Raw genomic sequence first — 20858 nt, 5'->3', positions numbered from 1 at the left:
CCCTGCCAGCCCTGTCCACAGCTCCACTGCCCCCGGGGAGGCTTTTCCCTGTCCTCCGGCGAGGAGCCCCGCGGAGCCCCGGGAGCCGCTGCCCGGCGCACAAGGAGCTCTTTATGAGCCGCCCGCCGTCTGCGCACAGCGGCTGCTTTGTGCTGGCCGGACACTCACCTGAGAAGGCTTCTGTGTGCCGAGGGAAGGGTGTCCTGGAGGCGGCATGTCCTTCCCTCGCTGTCCCCAAAGGCCCTCGTCACCTTTTCAACCTCCGGCTGCCGGCGGCTCTCCCTGCGCAGGGGTCTGGCCGTGCCGGCGGTGGCAGGGGGTGCCCAAGGAGCCTTGGGGGCTGCACCTCTCTTGTTCTCTCAGCCCACCCTCCTCGAGTTGGGTGCAGGGGAACAGCTGGAGTGCTTGGCGAGCTGTGGAGCTCTGATCAGCCATGTGGTTGGCTCTTGTCAGAGCTGTTGCAGAGGGAAGCCTCCTGGACACAAGGAAGCACGGCCCCATCACCATCCCCTGCTCACCAGAGCATGTTCCAGGCACTGTCAAAGGGGCTGAGCCTTGGTTGGGCAGGTTGTGCAGGGCAGCTTGTAGGAAGGTGTCTTTGCCCATGGCAGCGGTGTTGGAATGAGATGATCCCTCCCAACTCAAACCATTCTGTGATTCTCTGTTTAACCCATCTCCCAGTCCTGTGCTGCACAGCCCCCAGCAACAGTGGTGCTGGAAGGGACGTTGACACTGGATGACCCTGGGTGGGCTTGGCAGTTCTACTGGCACCCCAAGCTCTGCAAATCTGCCATGAGAACAGCCCCCAGCCCCCAGGAAGCTTGCCCCAGGAGCGTGGGGTACAGAGCAAGGAGGACACCCTTCCTACAGCCACTTTTCTTTTATTAGAGATTACAAGATACAAGAAGCTGGACCTGCATGCCAAGTGCTGTTGGCTCACTCTGCCTTTCTCCTCTGTGTGCTCTGCAGGCAGAGAGGAGGGGGGCTGGCAGAGATAGACACTCAGGCTGGTCCCCCCATTGCCCGTAGGGTTTTTCCTGCAGGGACACCGTTTTTGCTGTGGTGGCTTTGCCCTGCCAGCCATGAGCAAGCATTATGGGAGAGAGCTGTCTCCAATGGGACAAGAACTGGGACCACTGAGCTGAATGTGCTCCATCGCTCCCCAGGGGAGACCCCGACTTGGCCCCGCACCTGCCTCCAAAGGGGATCAAAACACATACGGGGACACAAAGACCGTGACCTTGAAGATGTGCTTGCCCAGGAGGACTTTGCGGGAGAACTCGCTCATCTCCAGCTCCACCTCCAGCGTGGCTGGCCCGGCCACGGGGCTGGTGAGCAGCAGCTCTCCCGTCTGCCGGTCGGAGCGCCGCACGGAGAAGACGCCCTGGCCCCGTCCGCCCGTGATGGCGAAGCGCAGGCTGTCGCCCACGAAGCGGGTGGTGGACATCTTGAAGAGGACACGGGGCACGGTGCGGTTGGCCTGGAGCGGCAGGTAGTGGAAGGAGATGGAGGTGGCAGCCAGGAGGCAGGCCCGGCTCTCCATGGGGCAGGGGTTCCTCTCGCACTGGCTGCCGGGAGAGAAGGGGTGCCACCGCTCAGAGCTGTGGTTTGGCTCTCTCAGGAAGCTGCCCTCATCCTTGCAAACAAGCCCAGCCCACGCCACAAGCAGCATCTCCAGCCCCACTGTTGGTCCTGTGGCAGAGCAACCCAAGACAGTCACATCTGAGCGTGCCCAGCCTTGGATCTCTACCTGGTCCCTGCTTCTGCCAGGCAAACACCATGCCTTGCAGGCACACAGCTCTGGGTGATGCTCTAAGGCTGGGACTGGGGGTAGCCTGTCCCAGCTGGAGGCCAGGGATGGAGGTAGATGTGCCTCCTGAAGAGGAACATGTCAAGATCAGGGATGCTCCTCTGCTTGGGTGTTTTTGCTCAGCCACAAAGTGATTTAGTCTCAAGAGTGCGATGGCCACTGCTGGAAGCCAGATGATGGCAACACATGGATGCACAGCAGAGGGGAAATAGTGTCTTTCCCTACAGTATGGGGCTCTGGGGGGAGGCAGGATTCTGGATAAAGCCACCACATATCGGGGTGCTCCTGCCTGCACCTCCAGCATCCCCAGACCATCCAGGAGCATGCCAAGCACACCTGGGCACCCCACGTGGCAATTTGCTACCAGTGCTGGCTGGCACTAGCCCTGCTGCCCCTGGGTGACACACTACAGTCCCCAGGGCACAGCAGGACCCATCAGTCTGGGAGAGGGCACAACACAGCCCGAGCCACCTGCAGTACAGTACTCACAAGGCAGAGGTCTTCACGTAGCTGGTGTTGTGGCGTGGTGGGGGGCACTTGGGGCGCACGCAGCGGTGGCCCCCGAAGGTGTTGATGCAGAGGTCGCCCTGGGTGCAGTTGTGCTGCTTCCCGGCGCACTCATTCACATCTGCGGTGGTGACACGGGGTGAGAGGGGCTGCCCCCACTGCACCCTCTTCCCACGGGATGCTCCCTGCCCTGCCACTCTCACCCTCGCAGGCGTTGCGGTCGGCATGGAGCAGGTAGCCGGGGGGACAGAGGCAGCGGTAGGAGCCAGGGAGGTTGAGGCAGTCGTGGAGGCAAATCCGGGTCTGGGGGCTGGACTGGTAGAGCAGGCACTCATCCACGTCTGGGGGTGATAAAAGTGGGGAATGGCCAGGGGGCCCGTTGCCACCAAGCCTCGGTTTCCCCCCCTCTCCCTGCCATCTTCAGCCCTCTTTTACCTTGGCATACCCCACCGGCTCTCAGCTGGAAGCCGGTGTCGCAGCTGCAGCGCCGGGAGCCTGAGCGGCCCTCGGCACAGCGGGGCTGGCGGCTGAAGGAGGCGTTGCTCAGTGTCACCCAGTCTGTGGGGGACAGCGGGTGTCACATGCTGGGTGGGGTATGGGGAGACGGGTGGAGGCTGAGGTCCCTGGGGGGGCTGCCAGGGAAGTGGGAGATGGTGCAGCACAGCCAGGTGCTGTCCCCATGAGCATCCCCATCCTCCACGGTCCAAACCCAGGCACCTACAGGAGTAGATGGGGTTCTGGCAGGTGGGGCCTGACCAGCCTGGGGGGCAGAGGCACGTGTAGCTCTGGTCACCATCCACGCAGGTCCCGCTGTTGGCACAGGGGTTGCTGGAGCAGTCATCCATACCTAGGGAGAAGCAGCTCGTGAGCACCAGCTGGAGAAGCACATCCTCGCTTCATCCCCGTGCCCGTGGCTGCAGCCTCTGGGCAGAGCGATGGAACCCCGTGGCTCAGGGTGAGGGAGGAGCCCACGGGCTGGGCTGAGCCCATGGCACCCCAACCCCACTCCACTTCACTTCTGCAGAAGGGCTGGGTGCCGCTCCACGTGCGGTTGTGCCGGCAGCTGCGTGTCTCCGAGCCCACCAGCCGGAAGCCGCTGTCGCAGACGAAGTGAACGTCGTGGCCCACCCGCACACTCCGGCCCAGCATCCGCCCGTTCAGGGGCACCGCCAGCTGCGGACAGGTGTCTGTGGACAGACAGACACGGGTGAGGATGGACACCACCAGGCTGGAGCCGGCCCCAACCCGGCGAGGAGCTGGGGGTGCCTTGCCCAGGCTGTCTGTGGGGGTCCAGGTGTCAGAGGCGGCCCTGTGGGGATGTCACCGGTGGTGGTGACTGGCCGGGGGTACCATTGCGTTTGGTGGGCTGTCTCTGGAGGTGGCTCTGGAGGATGGAAAGCTGGTTCCGGAGCCCGCGTGTGCCCCGCAGGTGAGCAGCCTCCTGCGCCGCCAGCAGCTTCTGCATCTGCCGCACCGCACTGAGCGCCTGCTGCCGGCTCAGGCACTCCTGGGGGGACACGTGGACATCCCTGTCACCCGCTGGGCTCCTCTGCCACCCTGCTGCAGCCCAGGGGGACCCTTCCAAGCAGGCAGCATCTTTGGACTTGGTTTGAACATCCTGTCTTGGGCAGAGCCCCTTCCCATTCTAATTGGGGTCCGCCCCTGGCTCCATGTCTGCTCCAGCCTCAGCCCTCCCCACCCAGCCCTGCCCGGGCACTTGGATGCTGAGGAGCAGCTTGGATGCCCCAGGTGGGTTTAACATCGTCTCACTGCTGCAGTGGAAAAGTCCTATGATCACCCCCTTGGCCCTGGGCAGCCCCACGGGTGTCATGGCTGTGCTGTACCCACCATGCCGGGCTGGTGACGGGGCACTGGGGTGTCAGAGGTGGGTGCTGATCAGCCCACAGTGGGGGGTCTGCTATGGGGCTGGAGGGAGGGAGGTATGAGGGTCCTTACCTGGGCGCTGCCAAGAGGCAGCTGCAGGATGCCCAGGGCCAGCCAGGCTGGCAGTGGGATGAGGAGCATCACTCCGGGGCTGGCTGCAGGGACAAGACGCCGACGGTCCGGTTCTGCTCACAGCCGCACTCCTGCACTCGCTGGGATTTATCCGCAGTGTGTGCCTGTGTGTTTGTTGGTTTTTCTCCTGGCCGAGGCTGAGCTGTAGGAAAGTTTCCCCTTGGCACTGGCGCCAGCCTCTCCCTTCCCTTCCCTTCCGTTCCTTTCCCTCTCTGCACATCAGAGGCTTTGGGGCCTTTCATGTCCCAGGGCCAGCAGATGCCGGGGCCAGGCGGTGGCTGTCACGGCACTTACGGCAGTACCAGGCTCACCCCACGGCCAGCCCTGGCTCTGGGGTTTCCCAGCACGCAGGGATGCAGGATGAGGCTAATCCCGCGCGTTTGCTAAGCCTGGGAAAGTCTGCTGTGAGAAAAGATGGCTTTGGGGTCTGTGCTGGGGTTCAGCTCTCTGGAGGGGCTGGGGCCGTGGGGAAGGGCAGCCCAGGAATGCTGTGGACTCACTGGACTCAGCACAGCTTTGCTGGGGTGAGCTCAGCCATGGCTGGAGTTTAGAGTGGAACCCCAGGGATCTGATGCAGCCTGGAGTTGGGATGCAGGTTGGTGTTACAGTCAGCATTAACATTAGGGTCAGGGTTAATGTTAGAGTCAGCATTAGGACTAGGGATGAGGTTAGGATTAGAGTTGTGGTTAGGGTTGGGATTGATTAGGATTAACATTTGGGTTAGGTTGGGTTTAGGACTAGGGTCAGGGTTAACATTAGGGTTAGGTCTGGAGTTTAAAACTCGGGTTAGCATCAAACTCATGATTAGGACTAAGGTCAGGTTTTTTCTTAGGGTTAGAGTTAGCATTAGGACCAGATCAAAGGGTTCAGGTCCATATTAGCAGGAAGGTTTTGATGAGAGTTGGGGTTGGCATTAGCATTAGGCCAGGGTTCAAGGCCAGGGTTAGGCTCGAGATGAGGGAACTGAAGCATTTAGAGCTGGGTTTATGCTGACACCCAGCTCAGACCTGACAGCTGACAGGCAGGATGCTCCGGGTCCCTCCTGCCTGTGGCAGCCCAGAGGAAAGGGCACGGCCACATGTGCCTGTCCCCTGGCCACCCCCAGTGGGGATGTCTGAAGCCCACACTTCTGCCCTGTGCCAGTGGAGCAGCTGCCATGGTTGCTGGGAGCCCTGTGCTGGGGCAAAGCCTTCAGGGTGCTACTGAGCCCCCCGAGCAGCCTGGGCTCCGGCCCCACTGCCTGACCCCGAGTGCCTGCTGAGACATCCCTCTCCCTGAGCTCGGCATCTCTCCCGGCACCGGCCCCCCAGCCCTCACATCCTCCCACCCTGTAACCACACTGCCCAGCTCCCCGGAGCGGGTATTTGGCTTCCTGCCTGCAGCGGTGTGTGTTACCTCCCCGGCATGTTTAATTCATGGGGCAGGAGGAAGGCTGGCAGCAGGGGCCCCCTGACTGCCCCAGCCCCTCGGTATCCAGTCTCGCAGAGTCCCAAATTGGGTTCCGATTGCGACCCCGGCTCCTGCTGCCTCTACACCCCGACCCCGGCCCGGCGGCGGGGCTGGGGCAGAGCACGGGGGGCTGACCCCGCTGCGGGACATCCCGGCGGGGCTGCAGCCCAGGGCCCCGGGACTTGTCTGCCACATTCGCTCCAGCGAGCAACTGTTTTGACAGAGCTATTACTCACCCGTCAAGCTTTTGTTCGCGCTGCCCAGCGGTGCCTGTCTGGAGTCCTGAATAGGATCAAATCCTGCGACCAGACACACACACACACACACACACACACACGCAGGCGGGAGCGCGCAGGAGCGCGCCGCCGAGCTCGCCCCAAAGCCGGGGCTGCTGCGGGGTGGTTCGGCTCTCCACAGCCCTCCCCCTGGAGCCTCTGGTCCCCCCCATCCCAGGACCGTCATGGAGCTCTTGGTCCTGCTGCTTTGCAGCCTCCTGGTGTGGAGGGTGGGTGAGACGAGGTCGGATGCTCCAGAAAAGTTGTCCCCGCTGGCGCCGGGAGGTAACTGGGAAGAGGGGCTGCTCCTCCGGCAGCAGGGCTGGGAGGCAGCTGGTTTAGGGGGTGAGTGCACCCTGAGCACCCGCTGGGACAGACCAGGCGGGCAGGGGACTGGGTGGGTGATGGGTATCCAGGGATGGCAACGAGGATCTCGATGGGTGGTGGGGGCTGGGGATGGGATGGGGCTGGGAGGGGGGCATAGATTTGGTGATGGGATGGAGCTGGTGATGGGATGGAGCTGGGGGGGCTCTGGGGCTGATGATGGGATGGAACTGGTGATGGGATGGGGCTGGAGAACTCTGGGGCTAGTGATATAATGGACCTGGGGCCAGTCTGGGGCTGGTGATGTGATGGAACCTGGGGGGGCTCTGGTGCTGGTGATGGGACGGAACTGGTGACAGAATGGGGTGGGGGGTCCTGCAGCTGGTGATGGGGACTAGTGACGGGTCCAGCCCGGAAGGGTCTGGGTGCTGGCAGGACAGAGGTAGGGGGTTGGGGGGGGGAGCGGGTGCATTCCTGGCAGTCTCAGCCCACCCGTGCGAGACAGGGGCTCAGCGGGCTGGCCGCCCCCCCCCGGCCCCTTGCCCCTTTTGTGCTCCCAGCCCAAAAGCGCTTTCTTCTCTCCCCTCAAGTCTCCATGGAGACCTGGGTGCCTTCCCCGTATCCCCGGCTGCGGTCGGGCCCTTCAGGGAGAGTTCCCACGGCTTCCCGAAGGGTCTGACCACAGCCAGGCATATGGGGAAGGCACTTGCACCCCCCGGCCCCCTTGGTCCCATCCCTATCCCCTGCTGTCCCCCCAGCTCTCAGCATGAAGGAGACCTTCCTGGTGCTCTCGCTGCACAACAAGCTGAGGAGCAAAGTGCAGCCCCCCGCTGCCAACATGCAGAAGCTGGTGAGCCCCCTCACAGGTCCCATGTCCCCCACCTTCGATGTCACATCCACCTACCACTCCATGCCCAGGGAGGGGGGTAGCCCGTGGGTGCTACGCAGTAGTTTGTTAACAAGCTAACGAAGCAGAAGACCTGGTGTGGGGCCCCAAGGGAAGGACGTGCCACCAGCACTGACAAATCGAGGGCACGCCAAAGACAGGGATGGTCCTTTGAGGTCTTTTTTGGGGTCTGCCATGTCCTTCTGATGTCCCCTGATCACCCCACACCTACACATACCAAGGACAGGGCTGGTCCACAGGGGTCTTCCATGGGGTCCCCCATTCCCCATGATGGCCCTTGGTGTACCCCCAACCACTCCATACCTGAGCACACCAAGGGCAGGACTGGTCCCTAGGGGTCCCTTGCAGCATCCCCCATGACATCCCCCAGTCATCCCCTGGACTGAGTCCCTTGTCAGCCCCCAAATTCCCCCTGAGTGGCTCACGCCCATCCCCGCAGGAGTGGAGCGAGGAGCTGGGGCAGCTGGCAGGGGCACGGGCAGCCAGCTGCCTGGAGGGCCCCACTCCCCCACCAGCCCCACAGCTGGGCTGGAACGAGGCCCTGCTGCCGGTGGGCACAGGGGGTTTTGTATTCCTGCTGGAGCGCTGGTTCGCCGAGGGACGTGGCTACAACTACGGCACGGGGCACTGCGCCAGCAATGCCACCTGCCACCACTACACCCAGGTGGGCACGGGGCAGGGTTGGCTCCGGGGGGCCGTGGGGGTCCGGGGCACGGGGTGACACGTGTCCTCCTTCAGCTGGTGTGGGCCACGGCGGGGCGGCTGGGCTGCGGCCGGCACCGCTGCCCCGGCCCCCACGGCCCCAGAGAGGCCTTCGCCTGCGCCTACAACCCGGGGTAAGGGCTGGGGGGGGAGGGACAGGGGAGGGGATGGGGGGAGGACACGCCGGGAGGGGCAGGGCCATGTGGGATGGAGGTGGGGCTGGGGTAAGTGGGTGTGGCTTATGGGGTGGGCGGGGTCTCTGCTGGGTGTGTCCCGGTGGATTGACCTATGGGGATGCACGGTGAGGGCTGGGGGTGGAGCCATACCATGCTGGTAGGCGGGGCTGGATGGTGGGAGTGGGCGTGGCTGAATGGTGTGGGCGGGGCCATGCATTGAAATGGGCGGGGTGGGAAATGTGGGCGGTACTATGTTTGGGGAGTGGGCGGGGACTTGATGCCATGGGAGGGGCTATGTGTTAAAATGGGTGGGGCTGAGTGTGGTGGGTGGGGCTATGTGCAGAAGTGGGCAGGGCTGTGAAGTCTAGGCGGTGTTGTGCACTGGAAGTGGGCGGGGCTCTGTCCAGAAAGGGGTGTGGCTTGTCGGGGTGGGCGGGGCATCCTCCTCCAGCTGCCTGCGGGGCCAGGGGCAACTGGGAGGTGGCCGGGATGCCCGTCCTGCCCTACAAGCAGGGACCCTGGTGCTCCCTCTGCACCGCCGGCCTCTCTGGCTGCTTCAAGTCCTGGGATCACGGCGGCGGGCTCTGTGGTGAGTCCCTGCGGTCCCTTCGGCCCCTGTGTGGCCCCAGCAGTGCCACTGCCGGCCCTGACACCCCCTCCTGCTGTGCCCAGAGGTGCCCAGGAACCCCTGTCGCATGAGCTGCAGGAACAGCGGGCGCCTCGACATGAGCAGCTGCCAGTGCGCCTGTCCCCCCGGCTACACAGGAAGGTACTGCCAAGGTGAGAGGGCACCACACAGCCCTGCCTCTCCTCCTCTCTCGAGGCACGTGCGTGGCTGCTGTGGGTGCAGGCCATGCGTGTGCAGGGTGGGTGCAGAGGGTGCAGGTACAGAGCTGGTGCAGGGCGTGCTTGGGCATGGCCAGTGCAGCACTCACAGCCTGCTCAGTACCCGTGTGCCCACAGTGGTGCAGCACCAGGGGCACCAGCACAGCTCAGTGCATGTGTGGGTATGGCTGGTGCAGCATGGGCAGCATGGACAGTGCCTGGGGGGCAGCGTGGGGCGGGCAGGGGGCCGCCGAGCCCCCCCCAGCTAAAGCAGCACCGTACCCACAGTGAGGTGCAGCGGGCAGTGCCTCCACGGAAGGTTCAGGAAGGAGGAGTGCTCCTGCCTCTGCGACGTGGGCTACGGTGGAGCAGAGTGCGGCAGTGAGTCTGTGCCCACCTGTGCTGCTGCAGGATGGCAGCAGGAACCCATGGGCAAGGACCCCCGGAGTGGGGTGGAGGGTCCTCTGTGGGCCCAGCTTGGCCAGCACAGGGACCCACCTGCTCCTGCCTGTGCCCCCAGCGAAGATCCAGTTCCCTTTCCACGCTTGCGATGTGCGGATAGACAGCGACTGCTTCATGGTGTCCCCCGAGGCCGACACCTACTATGGAGCCAAAATTAAGTGCCAGGTGAGCTCCTGGGATGCTCCGGGCATCCTTGTGCATCTGAAAAGTGCCACCCATGCTCACAGCCCTCCCGGGCATCTCTCCTCTGCCTGGCGCAGGGCTGGGCCACACGTTTGGGGCAGACTCACTCCCTTCCCTGCAGGAGAAAGGGGCGATGCTGGCCCAGATCAGAACCCAGAAGGTCCAGGACATCCTGGCTTTCTACCTCAGCCGCTTGGAGATGGGTAACAGGGTGACAGACACTGATTTTGAGACTGGGAACTTCTGGATCGGTGAGTGACAGCAGTGGGCAGGGTGCCCGGGGTGGCAGCAGACATGCCAACCCACCTCCCACTCCCCCAGGTCTCACCTACAAGACATCCAAGGCTTCCTTCCGCTGGGACATGGGCGAGCCATCCTCTTTCACCAGCTTTGCTTTTGGGCAGCCGGACAACCAGGGGTAAGTGGATCTAGAGGACACCGAGCCCTGCATGGTGTCACCGCTGTGCCACTGCACTGCCTGGCTTCACCACCCTCCCGCGGGGACACAGGTTTGGGAACTGTGTGGAGATGCAGGCGTCGGCCGCCTTCAACTGGAACGACCAGCGCTGCAAGACCCGAAACCGGTACATCTGCCAGTTCGGTGAGTGAGGGGCTGGGGGCCCTCCCGTGTGTCCCCAGGGCTTCCAAGCCCTGGGGGTGCCAGTCTCCAGCTCTGCTGGGTCTGTCCCTTGTTGCCAGCCCTGCCCAGAACTCTGGGTGCTTCCTGGCGTGGGGGGCACTGACTGTCTGCCTTCCATCACAGCCCAGGAACACATCGCCCTGTGGCAGCGGGACCCCTGAGCCAGCAGCCCTGGGAACTGGCCAGCGCTGGCTGCTGTGCCAAGCCTGTGGTTCAGGAAGACCCTGATGCTGTACCAAGCCCGGACCATGGCTCAGAAGGATCCCCCCATGGCTCACCTGCACAGGGGATGGGGGATTGAGGGGCCCCATGGCACTGGGACCTGGTGAGAAGGGGTGTGCTTTATGTCAGCATCCCCAAAACAGCGTCTTCTTCTGCCCCTCACCTTCCTCTCTCACCATCACACTGTGACAACTCCTGGGCAGGAGATGCCCCTGCAACAGCCTGGTACAGCAGCATCCTTCTCCGAAATTGGCAGCTGGGCCATGTCTGGACTGTGGTCTTGAAGTGACAAGGGGCCAAGGGGGGCTCCAGGGAGGTGCAGATCTCAGCACAGCTGAGGGTGAGGACCAGGCTCAGCTCTGAGCCATAGTCCCAACCTGTGTGGGAACCTCCCAGCCTGCTGGGTTCCTCATGATCACCTGACCCTTCATCATCACCCAGTTCCTCACCACCACCATCTGCCCAGCAGTTAATAAAGACCCTCTCCCCCTTGGGAAGAGCAGTTTGTCTCCCTTTGCTCTCTCAAGCCCACCAGACTCTCCCTAACCACATCCCACATCCTGCCTGCACTAGGTGGTACCTCCATCTCCATCCCTGGAGCAAGTTCTGGGGTTGGAGGAACCAGGACCAGTCCAGCCTCTGGCTGAACTCTTGTCTCCAGCACCTGGAGGGGTTTTGGAAGGGTGGCATTAGCCAAGAGGTGCTTCTTCCAGCCCCAGGACAGCCCCAAGTCAGGGCTCTCCACGTGCTGAGTGAAAACCTGTGACTCCAGCGCTGGTGGGTGCCAGTGGGTGCTTTTGAAGGGGACATGCCTCTGCCCTCCTCCTGTCCGAACAGCTCTCTCCAACGCTGGGCTGGGCTGGGAATTAAAACGTCCCCAGCCAGGGCGCTGCGTGCCAGCTGGTTGTGTCCCCAGCTCCGTGGCGGGAAGGCGCGATCCACATCGCTGCCAGCAAGGCTGGGCTCGGGGCTCCGGGCGAGCTGGGCAAACCCGGACAGCCACCGAGCCGGCGACCGGGAGGGCAGGATCCGGCAGGTGCGAGGGGCGGGAGGTGGAAGGAGCCCGGGGAGGATGAGGGTGAGGATGGAGATGCCGGGGGCGGCGTGAGCGCGGTGCCCGCAGCGGTGCGGGCAGGGACAGGCAGCGGGGCTGCCACGGACCACCGTGCGGGGCGTGGTGTCCCCCCGCGCCGCGGTGGTGCGGCCCGGCCCCCCCGCCCGGCGGTGGTAGCGCCCGGTGGCAGCGCTCGGTCCGGTGCGGGGCCGGTGCGGGGCCGGTGCGGGGCCATGACGCTCTTCGGCAGCGGGGACGCGGGCTGGAGATGTGAGTACCGGCCGGATCGGGCCCTCATCCTCCCCCCGGGTATCCCTCCCGCGGGATCGGCCCTCCTCCCGCACCCTTCCCCCGGGAGATGCTCCGGTACCGGGATGCTCGCCCGGCACTGGCAGCCCTGCCCGAGGCGGGGGTGTCCCCCTGCAGCCTTCTGGTGCCCCTAACGCTGCCACCCCGGGTGGGGCCGCCTCCCAGGTGCCCTCCACAGCGGTACCAGTCCCTCCCCAGGGCTGGGATGGCCTCCCGATACCGGGATGCCTGGTTCTCCCCATGCCATGACCCCCGGAAAGGATGCACTCCCAGTACTGGGATGCCCCCATGCCATTACCCCTCGCTACTGTTACCTCCAGGACAGGAATATATCATCACAGTACTGGGATGCCCCCATGCAATTCCCTCCTATCTCGGGGATGTCCTTTTAGTACTGGGATTACCTCTAGGTCAGGGATGTCCTCCCGGTGCTGGAATGCTCCCCCATACATTATTCCCCCATACCATTACTCCCTAAGGACAGGGATGCTCTCTCAGAACCCTTCCATTACACGGAGGGGAGCCCAGACACAGGGCCAATGACCCTGGGTGATGGAGCTCTGCTGCCTCTGTCCCCTGCCCCAGCAGGACAGTCCCCTAGGTACAGGTGGCCTCTGACAGGGTCCCTGGCTGGGGTGCTGAGGTCTCTGTCCTGCTGGCAGGGAGTGGAGTGAGTGTCTCTGCTGGGCTGGAGAGAGGGATGTCAACAGCGGGCTCTGGCCCTGAGCAGTCCATGGGAATCTGGCTGCACCCATGAAAAATTGGTGCCAGCATTACCTGGCATGCACAGAGCACTTTCCCCAGCTCACCCTGAGATCAGAGCCAGCCCACAGACTTCACCACACAAGGTGGCAGCCTGGAAAGCAAAGTGCCAGTTTCCTTCTGCTTGGATCTTTCTCAGAAACCCTCTTCCCTGTAGGGTTGGGGGGAACTTCATCTGACAGATGCTGGGCTGGAGGGACCCGTGGCCAGTGTCCACGCTTCTGGGGAGGTCTAAACCTCTCTGCTGGGACAGTGTGTTCCCAGAGCACTCAGGAAGCTTCAGCTTGGTGTGCCCTGGTGCAGTGGCATCCACAATGTCACCTGTGGGACAGCTGGTCACACTTACTGTGTCTAAGGGAAGTATACAAGAGGGACCCCTCAACATCTCACCCACCACCTCCTACCCCAGGGGCCAGAGAGGTTTTGGAGTCCCCCAAAATCACAAAATTAAATCTATGGAGATTTAAACCACAGTATTGGTGCCTCTCAAATGTATACACAGAAAGGAGATTCAAGCTGGCTTTTATGTGGATGTTGGCTGTGAAATCCTCACAAAGGGGTGAAGGGCACTGCCGGGGAGCTGTGATGTGACATCGCTGAGCTGCGCGTCCAGAGGCATCTCCACCCCACACCTCGGCATCACACATGTCTCAGCAGCCTTTGAGAGGGCAGAGCAGCAGGATGTGGGGCTTCCCACATCCCTGGCATGGTGTCCCGCTGTCCCAGACCTCCCCAAAATACAGCCCATCCACCCAGCAGGAGTGATGGCAGAGGTGGATTCACCGCTGCGGTGGGAAATGTCTCCGAGGAATAATTATCCTCATCATCAGAGGTGCTTTCTGCCACCCTAATTGGAGCTTGCCCAGCTTTGGCTCCTTGGGACAGGGCACCCATGGGAAGGGATAACTTGACCCGCTCCATGTCCTGGCACAACCTTGGGCTGCTCCTGTCCTTCGCAAAAGCTTAAATCCAGACAGCTGCCAGCCTCCTGCTCATCCTGCAGATTTTCTGAGGTGGGACATCTCCAACCGGGACAGGAGTGTGGTTGGGACCAAAGGAAGCTGGTGCTAGAGATGTGTCTATGTGGGTTCATTCTCCTCCTCTCTCTCCCCACAGATCTGGACATGGCCAGGGAGCCCAAGCCGAGCCGGGCCAGGCTGGGCCAGAAGCGGCAGCACAGCAGCAGCCTGTACCAGTGAGTGCCTGTGTGTGGGGTGGGGGCTGCACGGGGGCGCTGGGCACTGTCCCACACCCGGCTGCTCTTCCCCCCCTGCTCTCCATCACTCACACCTCTGACTGTTCCAGCTGGGAGGTGTAAGTCTGTGGGATGTCCCTACCCCATCCCGACAGGGCTCTTGGCCACACACGTGCTGGCTGGAGTCCTCGCTGGGCCCCTCCTGGTGTGTGTCACCAGTGGGGTGTGGGGACCTGCCCTCCCCACCCGAAGGCAGTCAGAGAAGCCCTGTGGTCTCCATGCTTGTTACAGATGTACTCCTTCAGTAATGGCTTCAAACTGACAGAGGGCAGGTTTAGGTTGGACATAAGAAAGAAATTCTTCCTGCTGGTGAGGCCCTGGCACAGGCTGCCCAGAGAAGCTGTGGCTGCCCCATCCCTGGAAGTGCATAAGACCAGGTTGGATGGGGCTTCCCAGTCTAGTGGAAGGTGTCCCTGCCCATTGCAGAGGGGTTTGGAATGAGATGAGCTTTAAGGACCCTTCCAACCCAAACCGTTCCAGGATTCTACGATTCTGTGTCTATATCCATTGCAATTGTGGCTTTTAAATGCTGTTCCTCAGGGACAGACACCCCTGCAGGGACACACGGGGGTGGTGATGGCCCTGAGGATGGTGGTAGGTGATGGTGATGGCACTGATGGTGGCAGAAGAGTAGGTCCCCATCCCTGCACACTTTTGTCTCCCTGTCTCGGTGGACGTGTGGTGAGGAGGGGATTGGAGCCGGGCTCCTCTGTCTCATAAGAGCTTTTTTGCAAACGCCCTGATTGAACTAATTGCTCTGCCTGTTGCCATGGAGCTGAAGAGAGGCAGCACTGGAGGGCCGGGACTGCTTGGCCCCCTTGGGCGCTGGAGCGTGGCAGCCACTGCCTTTGCTCTTCCCAGGGGATTCTCTGAGCAGAGCTGAGCCAGGAAACCCCTTGCTGTGTCCCTAGCTGGGTGCTAGACCCCAAGACTGGGTATCCTGCAGTGCCACCAGTTCTCCCATTGCACAGGGTGTCCTGTGGCATCCCCAAACCTTTCAGTGTGGGCTCCATGCAGTAGCAGCAGCCACTGGAGCAGGCACCTTCCCTGTGCCCCGTGTGTGGGTTGGGACACCTCTCGGTCTGCCCATTCCCTGTTTTCCCAGGACAGGTTGTGACCTTCCCCCCTGGGTGACAGGCAGGAGTTGGGGATGCAAAGGACACACCATCCCTGTCACAGCAACAGAAACTTGGAAGGCAGCAAGTCTGGACCAAAAGCTCCCAAAATAGACCCCAAGGATTGAACCCCACATGCAAAGCACAGGAGCAGGCAGGTCACCAGGGCTGCCAGCTTGCCCTTACCAGGAGGGCTGATGCTTGTGGGCTCTGCCTTGTGCAGAGGATTCCTGAAGAAGGTAGGGTGGCAACAGGACAGGAGGTGCCTCTGCCCCATGACAGGCTCCAAGCTGCCCTCTGGGCTGGGTGAGCCTGGCCCAGGCTTGGTGCTCCAGGCAGGGCAGACCAGGTTGCCTGTGAGCCCCTCAGCAGACCTCCCTGAGCCCCAGCATTGATCCCACAGTGACAAGCTCATCTGCAGCCAGATCTGGAGCCCTGGGGGACTTTGAACTGGTCCCCCCATTCCTGACAGCAGGAAGGTTCCCTGCTCCCAGTGATGCCTGGAGCGTGGCTTTGTCTCTACTGGGTTAGGTTTAATTCTGTGCTCCCTGACTCTGCAAGAACTGAAGCAGCAAAATGAGCTTCAGCATCTTTCCTCTTCCTTCTCCTCTTCCTCTTCCTCCTCCCGCCACTCCCCACTCCTGGTCCATGGCACATGATTTATTATGGACATGTCACTGCCCGCACTGGAGGGGATCCGCTGACAGATCGGTTCTTAGTTTGGAGCCGAGTGAGCTGACAGCACACCTGGAGCCAGGGACTGTGGAGTTTAACACCAGGGCACTCTAAATGCAGCTTCCTGAGGACAGACCCTGCTGATGCTGCCCCGGGGGCTCTCACCATCCCTCCCAACACCCTTGTTTGCCTCGAGGAAGATCCCTGCCAGGGCACAGACACCTCCCAGGGCATGCTGCAGCCCAGGCAGCTGGTGTGGGATCCTCCGGAATGCCTCCTGTTATGGGAGGTTGGAGGCTGGGTGGGTGTCTCTGCCCTCCTGTGCCCAGCAGTGACTGCTCCATGGTGATCCACAGAGCAGGTGACATGTTCTCCTCTCTCCCCCTCCTGCAGCAGTAACTGTGACCTGGACTATGACCTCTACAGGGATGACTTCCCGTACCGGTGAGCGCAGCATCCCAGGAGCAGGATGAGCATGTGTGGGTTTGGTGTGTGACCGTGGAAAAGCAGGGTGTCCCTGGGCACATGTCCCCCTGCCTCCAAGAGAGGCTCAGTGGTGTTTCCCCACTTTGAGGAGCCGCAGCTTCCACAGGCTGGGGGCCTGGGGAGGGGGCACAAGGGGCAGGGGCACCATGTGGGCAGGGCAGCACCCACACTGTGGGTCCTTTCACCACACAGGGACCCAAAGAGATGCTCTCTTGGCTGGTAAGGGGTACTGCTGCACCTCTAAGGTTGTGCTCATGCCGCTGTGCTCTTGTGCCCTTGCAGGGTCTATGAGTACCAGAAGATCCCCCCCCTCATTAACCGCATCCCGGTCAAGACCAGACGGACTCACCTGGGAGCAGGAGGCAAGAGCAGCCTGAGTCCCCAGCCCGGGACGAGGAGCAGCACCAGCTCCACGGCAGGACGGACAAAGTGTAAGTGTGACAGGGCTGGGAGAAAGAAGAGGCTCAGCCCTCACGTCTCAGTGTGTGCTGACCCTGCTGCTGTGAGTCCCCAGCTCCAGCAGATGCAGCCTGGGCTGCACTGGGTTGGTGACTGTCCCCTGGGCCCATTCCTGTTCCTCAAGGATGTCTGGTGGGGAGTATATTTCATAGAGGAAGATGTTTTGTGAAGGAGAATGTTCCAGAGGGGGGAATGCTCCAGAGAGTGGGGTGCTTCAGAGGTGGCTGCCCAGGATGGCGTGTCCTCCTTGATCTGGGTGGGCTCCTCACTACTCCTCTCCCTGCAGTGCGAGCTGAAGAGCTGCACTCCATCAAGGGGGAGCTGAGCCAGATCAAGGCACAGGTGGACAGTCTGCTGGAGAGCCTGGACCGCATGGACCAGAGGAGAGAGCGTCTCACGGGTGAGGGGACAGGCCCAGACCCTCCAACACTGGGGTGTCTGTGCTGGGCAACCTGAGGGCACATGTGAGCCTGGACCCTGAGCTGGCTGTAAGGGTCCCTCCGTGTGTGCCCAGGACATCCAGAGCTGGCTGGCAGGTTCCTTACCTCCTTCTCCTTCCCTGCAAAGTAAAAACCCAGCCCTTTGGCACAAGGGAACGCAAGCGAGGACAGGGCTGATGTTTGCACAGGTACCCCAAATTTCTGCTGTCTCTGGCTTTGCAGGGTCCAAGGAGAGTGAGAAGAAGAGGGCAGAGCCAGGGACAGAGTCGCCGTCCCCAGCAGGAGAGGGGTCCCGGGAGTCGCGGGGGAAGGAGGGGATGGGAGCTGATGGGCACAGTGACCTGCGCAACATCGACAGCGCCGAGGAGAGCACAGACACTGAGGAGACGGTAAGAGGAGGGCCAGATCCTCTGCTGGGTTCTCTGCTTCCCTAAAATCCACACCTGCTTGCTGGTGAGGGATTCCTGGAGTAGATGAGGTGCTCCACCAGGGTTCCCCAAGCCATTCCAGCTGGGTTCCAGGGCTAAAACCACCAGTGCCTCTGGGACAGGCCCGAGCACCCCACAGCAAACCCCTGGGTGTGAATCAAGGCTGCACTAAGGCTGCAAAAAATCCCTCGGAGCAGAAATACCTTTTATCAAAGGTGCTGCTCCCTCACCCACATCCCCCAGCTGGATGTGGGATCCCGAGGATCCCCGTGCTGGGCAGGGCACTGGGTTTGATCCTCTGCCAGCACGGAGGACGGCCACGCCGCATGTTTCTCCTCACAGGTGAAAACCCACATGTCGGATCCCGAGGGGAGCCAGTAGCCGGACTGGGATGCTGTGGCCTTCCCGTGTGGCCAGTCCTTCCCAGCTTGTGTTCATTATTTCTTTTGAGGCTTCCAGCCAGGCACAACGCGAGGTGCCCGCTCCTGGCACAGCCATCCCCGGCCGCCGGCAGCCCCGTGTCCCACCCTGGCAGCTGCCAGCCAGCTGGGGAGAGAGAAGTTTTTGTGTTCCAATGCGCTCATTTTCTTTTTCCTCCTGTTTTCAGACCTAGAGATAAGCAGAGGTGGCCGGGGGAGGGAGGGGAGGAGCAGAAACAAAAGAAAAAGGACCATGTCCCGAAGGAGCAACCCAAATCCCATTTGCCTTGCTGGCAGCACCTCCTCACCCACAGGGTGCTGTGGGGCACAGAGAGAGCAGCCCAGGGTTCCCACCCCTATGGCACAGGTCACATCTCAACTGTCAGACCCTGCTGGGAATTGGTGCAGCAGGCACAGGTACAGCCCGTGGCAGCTTTCTGACCCACTAGAGGAAGGAGGAACCACCCCAACCCATCTCCAGGAGGTTTTTGCAGGATTTTGGGATGGTGCCAAGCCTAGCTCTGATGTGAGCTGTGTGACCAGCAGTGGGGCAATGCCAACCCAATCGCTCCCATTTGCCCCTGCTCCCAAATGTATTTTCCTTACTGGTTTTCCACGGGCTGTTCTTGTCCAGGCATCGTGTTTGCAGTCAGTGGGGCTCCTGTGAGAGCTTTACCAGGGCCCCTCACCTGCACCCGAGGAGTCCTGGTCCCCCCGTGCTCCCCAGCATCACATTTCGGTTCCGTGTCCCTCATTTCTTGGTTGTCCTTCTCTCACTGGTAGGAACTCGTTCTGTATTTCTAATTTGCTCTGGTAAAAAGAGTGTATTGTGCTGGAAAGAAAAATAATTTGTATTTATTTTCTCTGGTTATTTAACTCTGGTGCAGTTTGTAACTGAAGTGCTCATTTAATTTTTGTACCTAATTCTGTGTTCTGCCGGACACAGTCCCTGGCTTTCTTGGATGCTGCCTTTCCTGCAGCTCTGCCCTGTTTCCCAGTGGAAAATACCCAGAATATTCCCTACCAGCCCACGACGGTGCAGCTGGGCACACAGAACTGGATGCTCTGCTCCATCCCCAGGAACAACCAGATCCCAAGGCAGCACCCAGGTCTACCTGCACCCCTCAAGGAAGGACAGAGGGAATAGAGGGGGAGTGACCCCAATCATGGAAGGGAGGGACTAGCCCTTGGCTAGCAGAGGCCCCAGCAGAGCTGTGCAGGCAGAAGACTCACCAGAAAATAAATGATTTATTACTATGAAAAAAAGCCAACAAAACACAACTCTGCTGCCCTGAAGCACTGCCTGGGCAGGAGGCCCAAGGGATGTGCAGTCCATGCCACGGTGTGGTTCCTGCCCAGGGGTGACTGAACCCTGCCTGCACAGATGGTTGTGGTGGGGAGCTCGGTGTGAGGGTCTCAGCCTGGTGCCAGGGCCACCCCATGGTGAGACGTGGGGGTCCTGCAGTGCCAGCAGCAGCTTGAAGGGAGGTCTCAGGCAGGCTCTGGCTGCTGAGACAGTATGGAGGCTGTTTTTGGGGGCTTCAGCAGCATGCCAGGCTGCTTGGGCCCTGTGGTGCCAGTTAGGAAAGTCTGCCACACGGCAACTCCTCAGATATGCTTTTGGGGGCTCTCCAGTGGTGTGGGGGGTGTAGACACCAGTGTCCTTCACCAGAGTTCTTGGGCCTTCAGCTGTGTGAGAGCAGGGGGTCTCCAGCAGCACCAGGGTTGGCTCACGGGGTCTCCAGCAGCACGAGGCATGGAACAGGCTGGGTCCGGGGTCTCTGGTAGCATGAGGTGTGGAACAAGCTGGGTCCGTGGTGGTCTCCAGTAGTTATAATTAAACTTAATAAACTTCTAATGTTCTAAAAGCAAACTTATTTCAATCCCCAACAGCGAGGCGCGGATCAGGCAGGCTCCAGGGGTCTCCGGCAGCACCGAAGGCAGCTTGGACAGGCTCTGGGAGACGATCCCATCCCCAGACCGGGGCACCCGGGGCTCGCGGGCGCTCAGGCCACAGAGGCAGCGGCGGCGGTGGCGGCAGCGGCGGCATCGCGGCGCTGGGCGGCCCGCAGGAGGCTCTGCCGCAGCACCGGGTACTGCCGGTGGCAGCCGTCGAGGCCGAGCCGCAGGGCCTGCGCCCAGTCCTCGGGGGGGCCGCCCTGGCCGCCGCCCAGCACGGCCGACACCTGGTTGAGGGCGGGCAGCAGGGCGAGCGTGAGGCGGGCGGCGGCGCGGCGCTCCTCGGGCTCCGCGGGCTGCAGCATCCAGGCGGCGGCCGTGGCGGCGGGCGGGCGGCAGAGCGCGCAGCCCACGGCCAGGTCGTACATCTCCACGCCGGCGTCCGCCAGCGCCAGGGCGGCGGCGCTGACGGCGGCGGCCAGGGCCGAGCCGCCGTCCTGCAGCAGCAGCGCGCTGACGGCCAGGCGGGCCCGCGGGTACCGGCCCAGCCGCACCGCCGGCTCCAGCGCCTCCCGCAGCGCCGCCGCCGCCTCCCGCTCCGCCTCCCGCTCCGCCAGCCCGCCCGGCCGGCCCCGCGCCCCGCGGCCCGCGAAGGGCGCCCGGCGGAACTCGCACAGCAGCCGGCCCGGGCCGGGCTCGGCCGCCTCCCGCGGGCCCCAGGCGGCGCAGAGCACCTTGGTGCCGCTGCCCAGCTCCACGTAGGCCGAGCCCTGAGCCTGGCTCAGCAGCCCGGCCCGCGCGAACAGCGGCCGCAGGGAGCAGGGGTCCCGCGGCGCGGCCCCCGCGCCCTCCTCGTCCTCATCCTCGGCCGCGAGCGCTGCCCACAGAGAGGGCGGCTGCGACTCCTCCGGGCCGCACAGGCGGCGGTGATCCAGCGGCATGGTCGGCGGGACGGCGGCAGCGGGCGGGGACAGGGAGGAGGCGGGGACGGGCAGGAGGAGGGGACAGGCTGTGACGGGCAGGAGGAGGATCCCATCCCATCCCCTCCCCTCCTATCTT

At 62.4% G+C, this 20858-nt stretch overlaps 4 protein-coding genes across 4 annotated transcripts; 2 read left to right on the top strand and 2 right to left on the bottom strand.

The window, feature by feature from the left end:
* Positions 1 to 1010: 1010 nt before the first annotated feature.
* Positions 1011 to 4412, bottom strand: LOC127477405 (fibulin-7-like). The gene is made up of 8 exons (XM_051801716.1): positions 4274 to 4412; positions 3668 to 3824; positions 3334 to 3504; positions 3039 to 3164; positions 2753 to 2875; positions 2521 to 2658; positions 2300 to 2438; positions 1011 to 1568 (listed from the first exon to the last, which is right to left on the bottom strand). Exons 1-8 carry the CDS (start codon positions 4340 to 4342, stop codon positions 1208 to 1210), a joined length of 1284 nt encoding a protein of 427 aa, XP_051657676.1. The 5' UTR covers positions 4343 to 4412; the 3' UTR covers positions 1011 to 1207.
* A 1652-nt stretch (positions 4413 to 6064) lies between these two features.
* Positions 6065 to 10961, top strand: LOC127477404 (C-type lectin domain family 18 member A-like). Its single transcript, XM_051801714.1, has 12 exons — positions 6065 to 6342; positions 7140 to 7231; positions 7728 to 7952; positions 8027 to 8124; positions 8634 to 8755; positions 8839 to 8946; positions 9280 to 9372; positions 9512 to 9618; positions 9758 to 9887; positions 9958 to 10054; positions 10146 to 10237; positions 10400 to 10961. The coding sequence occupies exons 1-12, from the start codon at positions 6243 to 6245 to the stop codon at positions 10435 to 10437; spliced, it is 1302 nt and encodes a 433-aa protein (XP_051657674.1). The 5' UTR covers positions 6065 to 6242; the 3' UTR covers positions 10438 to 10961.
* Positions 10962 to 11764: 803 nt separating this feature from the next.
* Positions 11765 to 18191, top strand: LOC127477409 (RNA-binding Raly-like protein). The gene is made up of 7 exons (XM_051801723.1): positions 11765 to 11822; positions 13740 to 13818; positions 16062 to 16112; positions 16437 to 16585; positions 16900 to 17013; positions 17276 to 17442; positions 17824 to 18191. The coding sequence occupies exons 1-7, from the start codon at positions 11786 to 11788 to the stop codon at positions 17860 to 17862; spliced, it is 636 nt and encodes a 211-aa protein (XP_051657683.1). The 5' UTR covers positions 11765 to 11785; the 3' UTR covers positions 17863 to 18191.
* A 120-nt stretch (positions 18192 to 18311) lies between these two features.
* Positions 18312 to 20853, bottom strand: EXOSC6 (exosome component 6). The gene has a single exon (XM_051801719.1). The coding sequence runs from the start codon at positions 20738 to 20740 to the stop codon at positions 19907 to 19909; it is 834 nt and encodes a 277-aa protein (XP_051657679.1). The 5' UTR covers positions 20741 to 20853; the 3' UTR covers positions 18312 to 19906.
* Positions 20854 to 20858: the final 5 nt, after the last annotated feature.

This window comes from Manacus candei, unplaced genomic scaffold (genome assembly GCF_025592945.1).
Source record: "Manacus candei isolate 608988 ecotype Guabito, Panama unplaced genomic scaffold, ASM2559294v1 h1tg000053l, whole genome shotgun sequence".
Taxonomy (NCBI): Eukaryota; Metazoa; Chordata; class Aves; order Passeriformes; family Pipridae; genus Manacus; species Manacus candei.
This window is presented reverse-complemented; position numbering and strand designations above follow the sequence as displayed.

What these genes read in the sequence shown, in the direction of transcription:
- LOC127477404 (XM_051801714.1), top strand. Translation starts at nt 6,243, where the DNA reads ATGGAGCTCTTGGTCCTGCTGCTTTGCAGCCTCCTGGTGTGGAGGGTG. An exon ending in GCCTGCGCCTACAACCCGGG is followed by an intron (nt 8,125 to 8,633) that starts GTAAGGGCTGGG and finishes CTGCGGGGCCAG; the next exon opens with GGGCAACTGGGAGGTGGCCG. An exon ending in CACAGGAAGGTACTGCCAAG is followed by an intron (nt 8,947 to 9,279) that starts GTGAGAGGGCAC and finishes CCGTACCCACAG; the next exon opens with TGAGGTGCAGCGGGCAGTGC.
- LOC127477405 (XM_051801716.1), bottom strand. Translation starts at nt 4,342, where the DNA reads ATGCTCCTCATCCCACTGCCAGCCTGGCTGGCCCTGGGCATCCTGCAG. An exon ending in TGCCTCTTGGCAGCGCCCAG is followed by an intron (nt 3,825 to 4,273) that starts GTAAGGACCCTC and finishes GTGTCCCCCCAG; the next exon opens with GAGTGCCTGAGCCGGCAGCA. An exon ending in AGCCGGTGGGGTATGCCAAG is followed by an intron (nt 2,659 to 2,752) that starts GTAAAAGAGGGC and finishes TATCACCCCCAG; the next exon opens with ACGTGGATGAGTGCCTGCTC.
- EXOSC6 (XM_051801719.1), bottom strand. Translation starts at nt 20,740, where the DNA reads ATGCCGCTGGATCACCGCCGCCTGTGCGGCCCGGAGGAGTCGCAGCCG.
- LOC127477409 (XM_051801723.1), top strand. Translation starts at nt 11,786, where the DNA reads ATGACGCTCTTCGGCAGCGGGGACGCGGGCTGGAGAT. An exon ending in CGGGGACGCGGGCTGGAGAT is followed by an intron (nt 11,823 to 13,739) that starts GTGAGTACCGGC and finishes CTCTCCCCACAG; the next exon opens with ATCTGGACATGGCCAGGGAG. An exon ending in GAGGAGAGAGCGTCTCACGG is followed by an intron (nt 17,014 to 17,275) that starts GTGAGGGGACAG and finishes CTGGCTTTGCAG; the next exon opens with GGTCCAAGGAGAGTGAGAAG.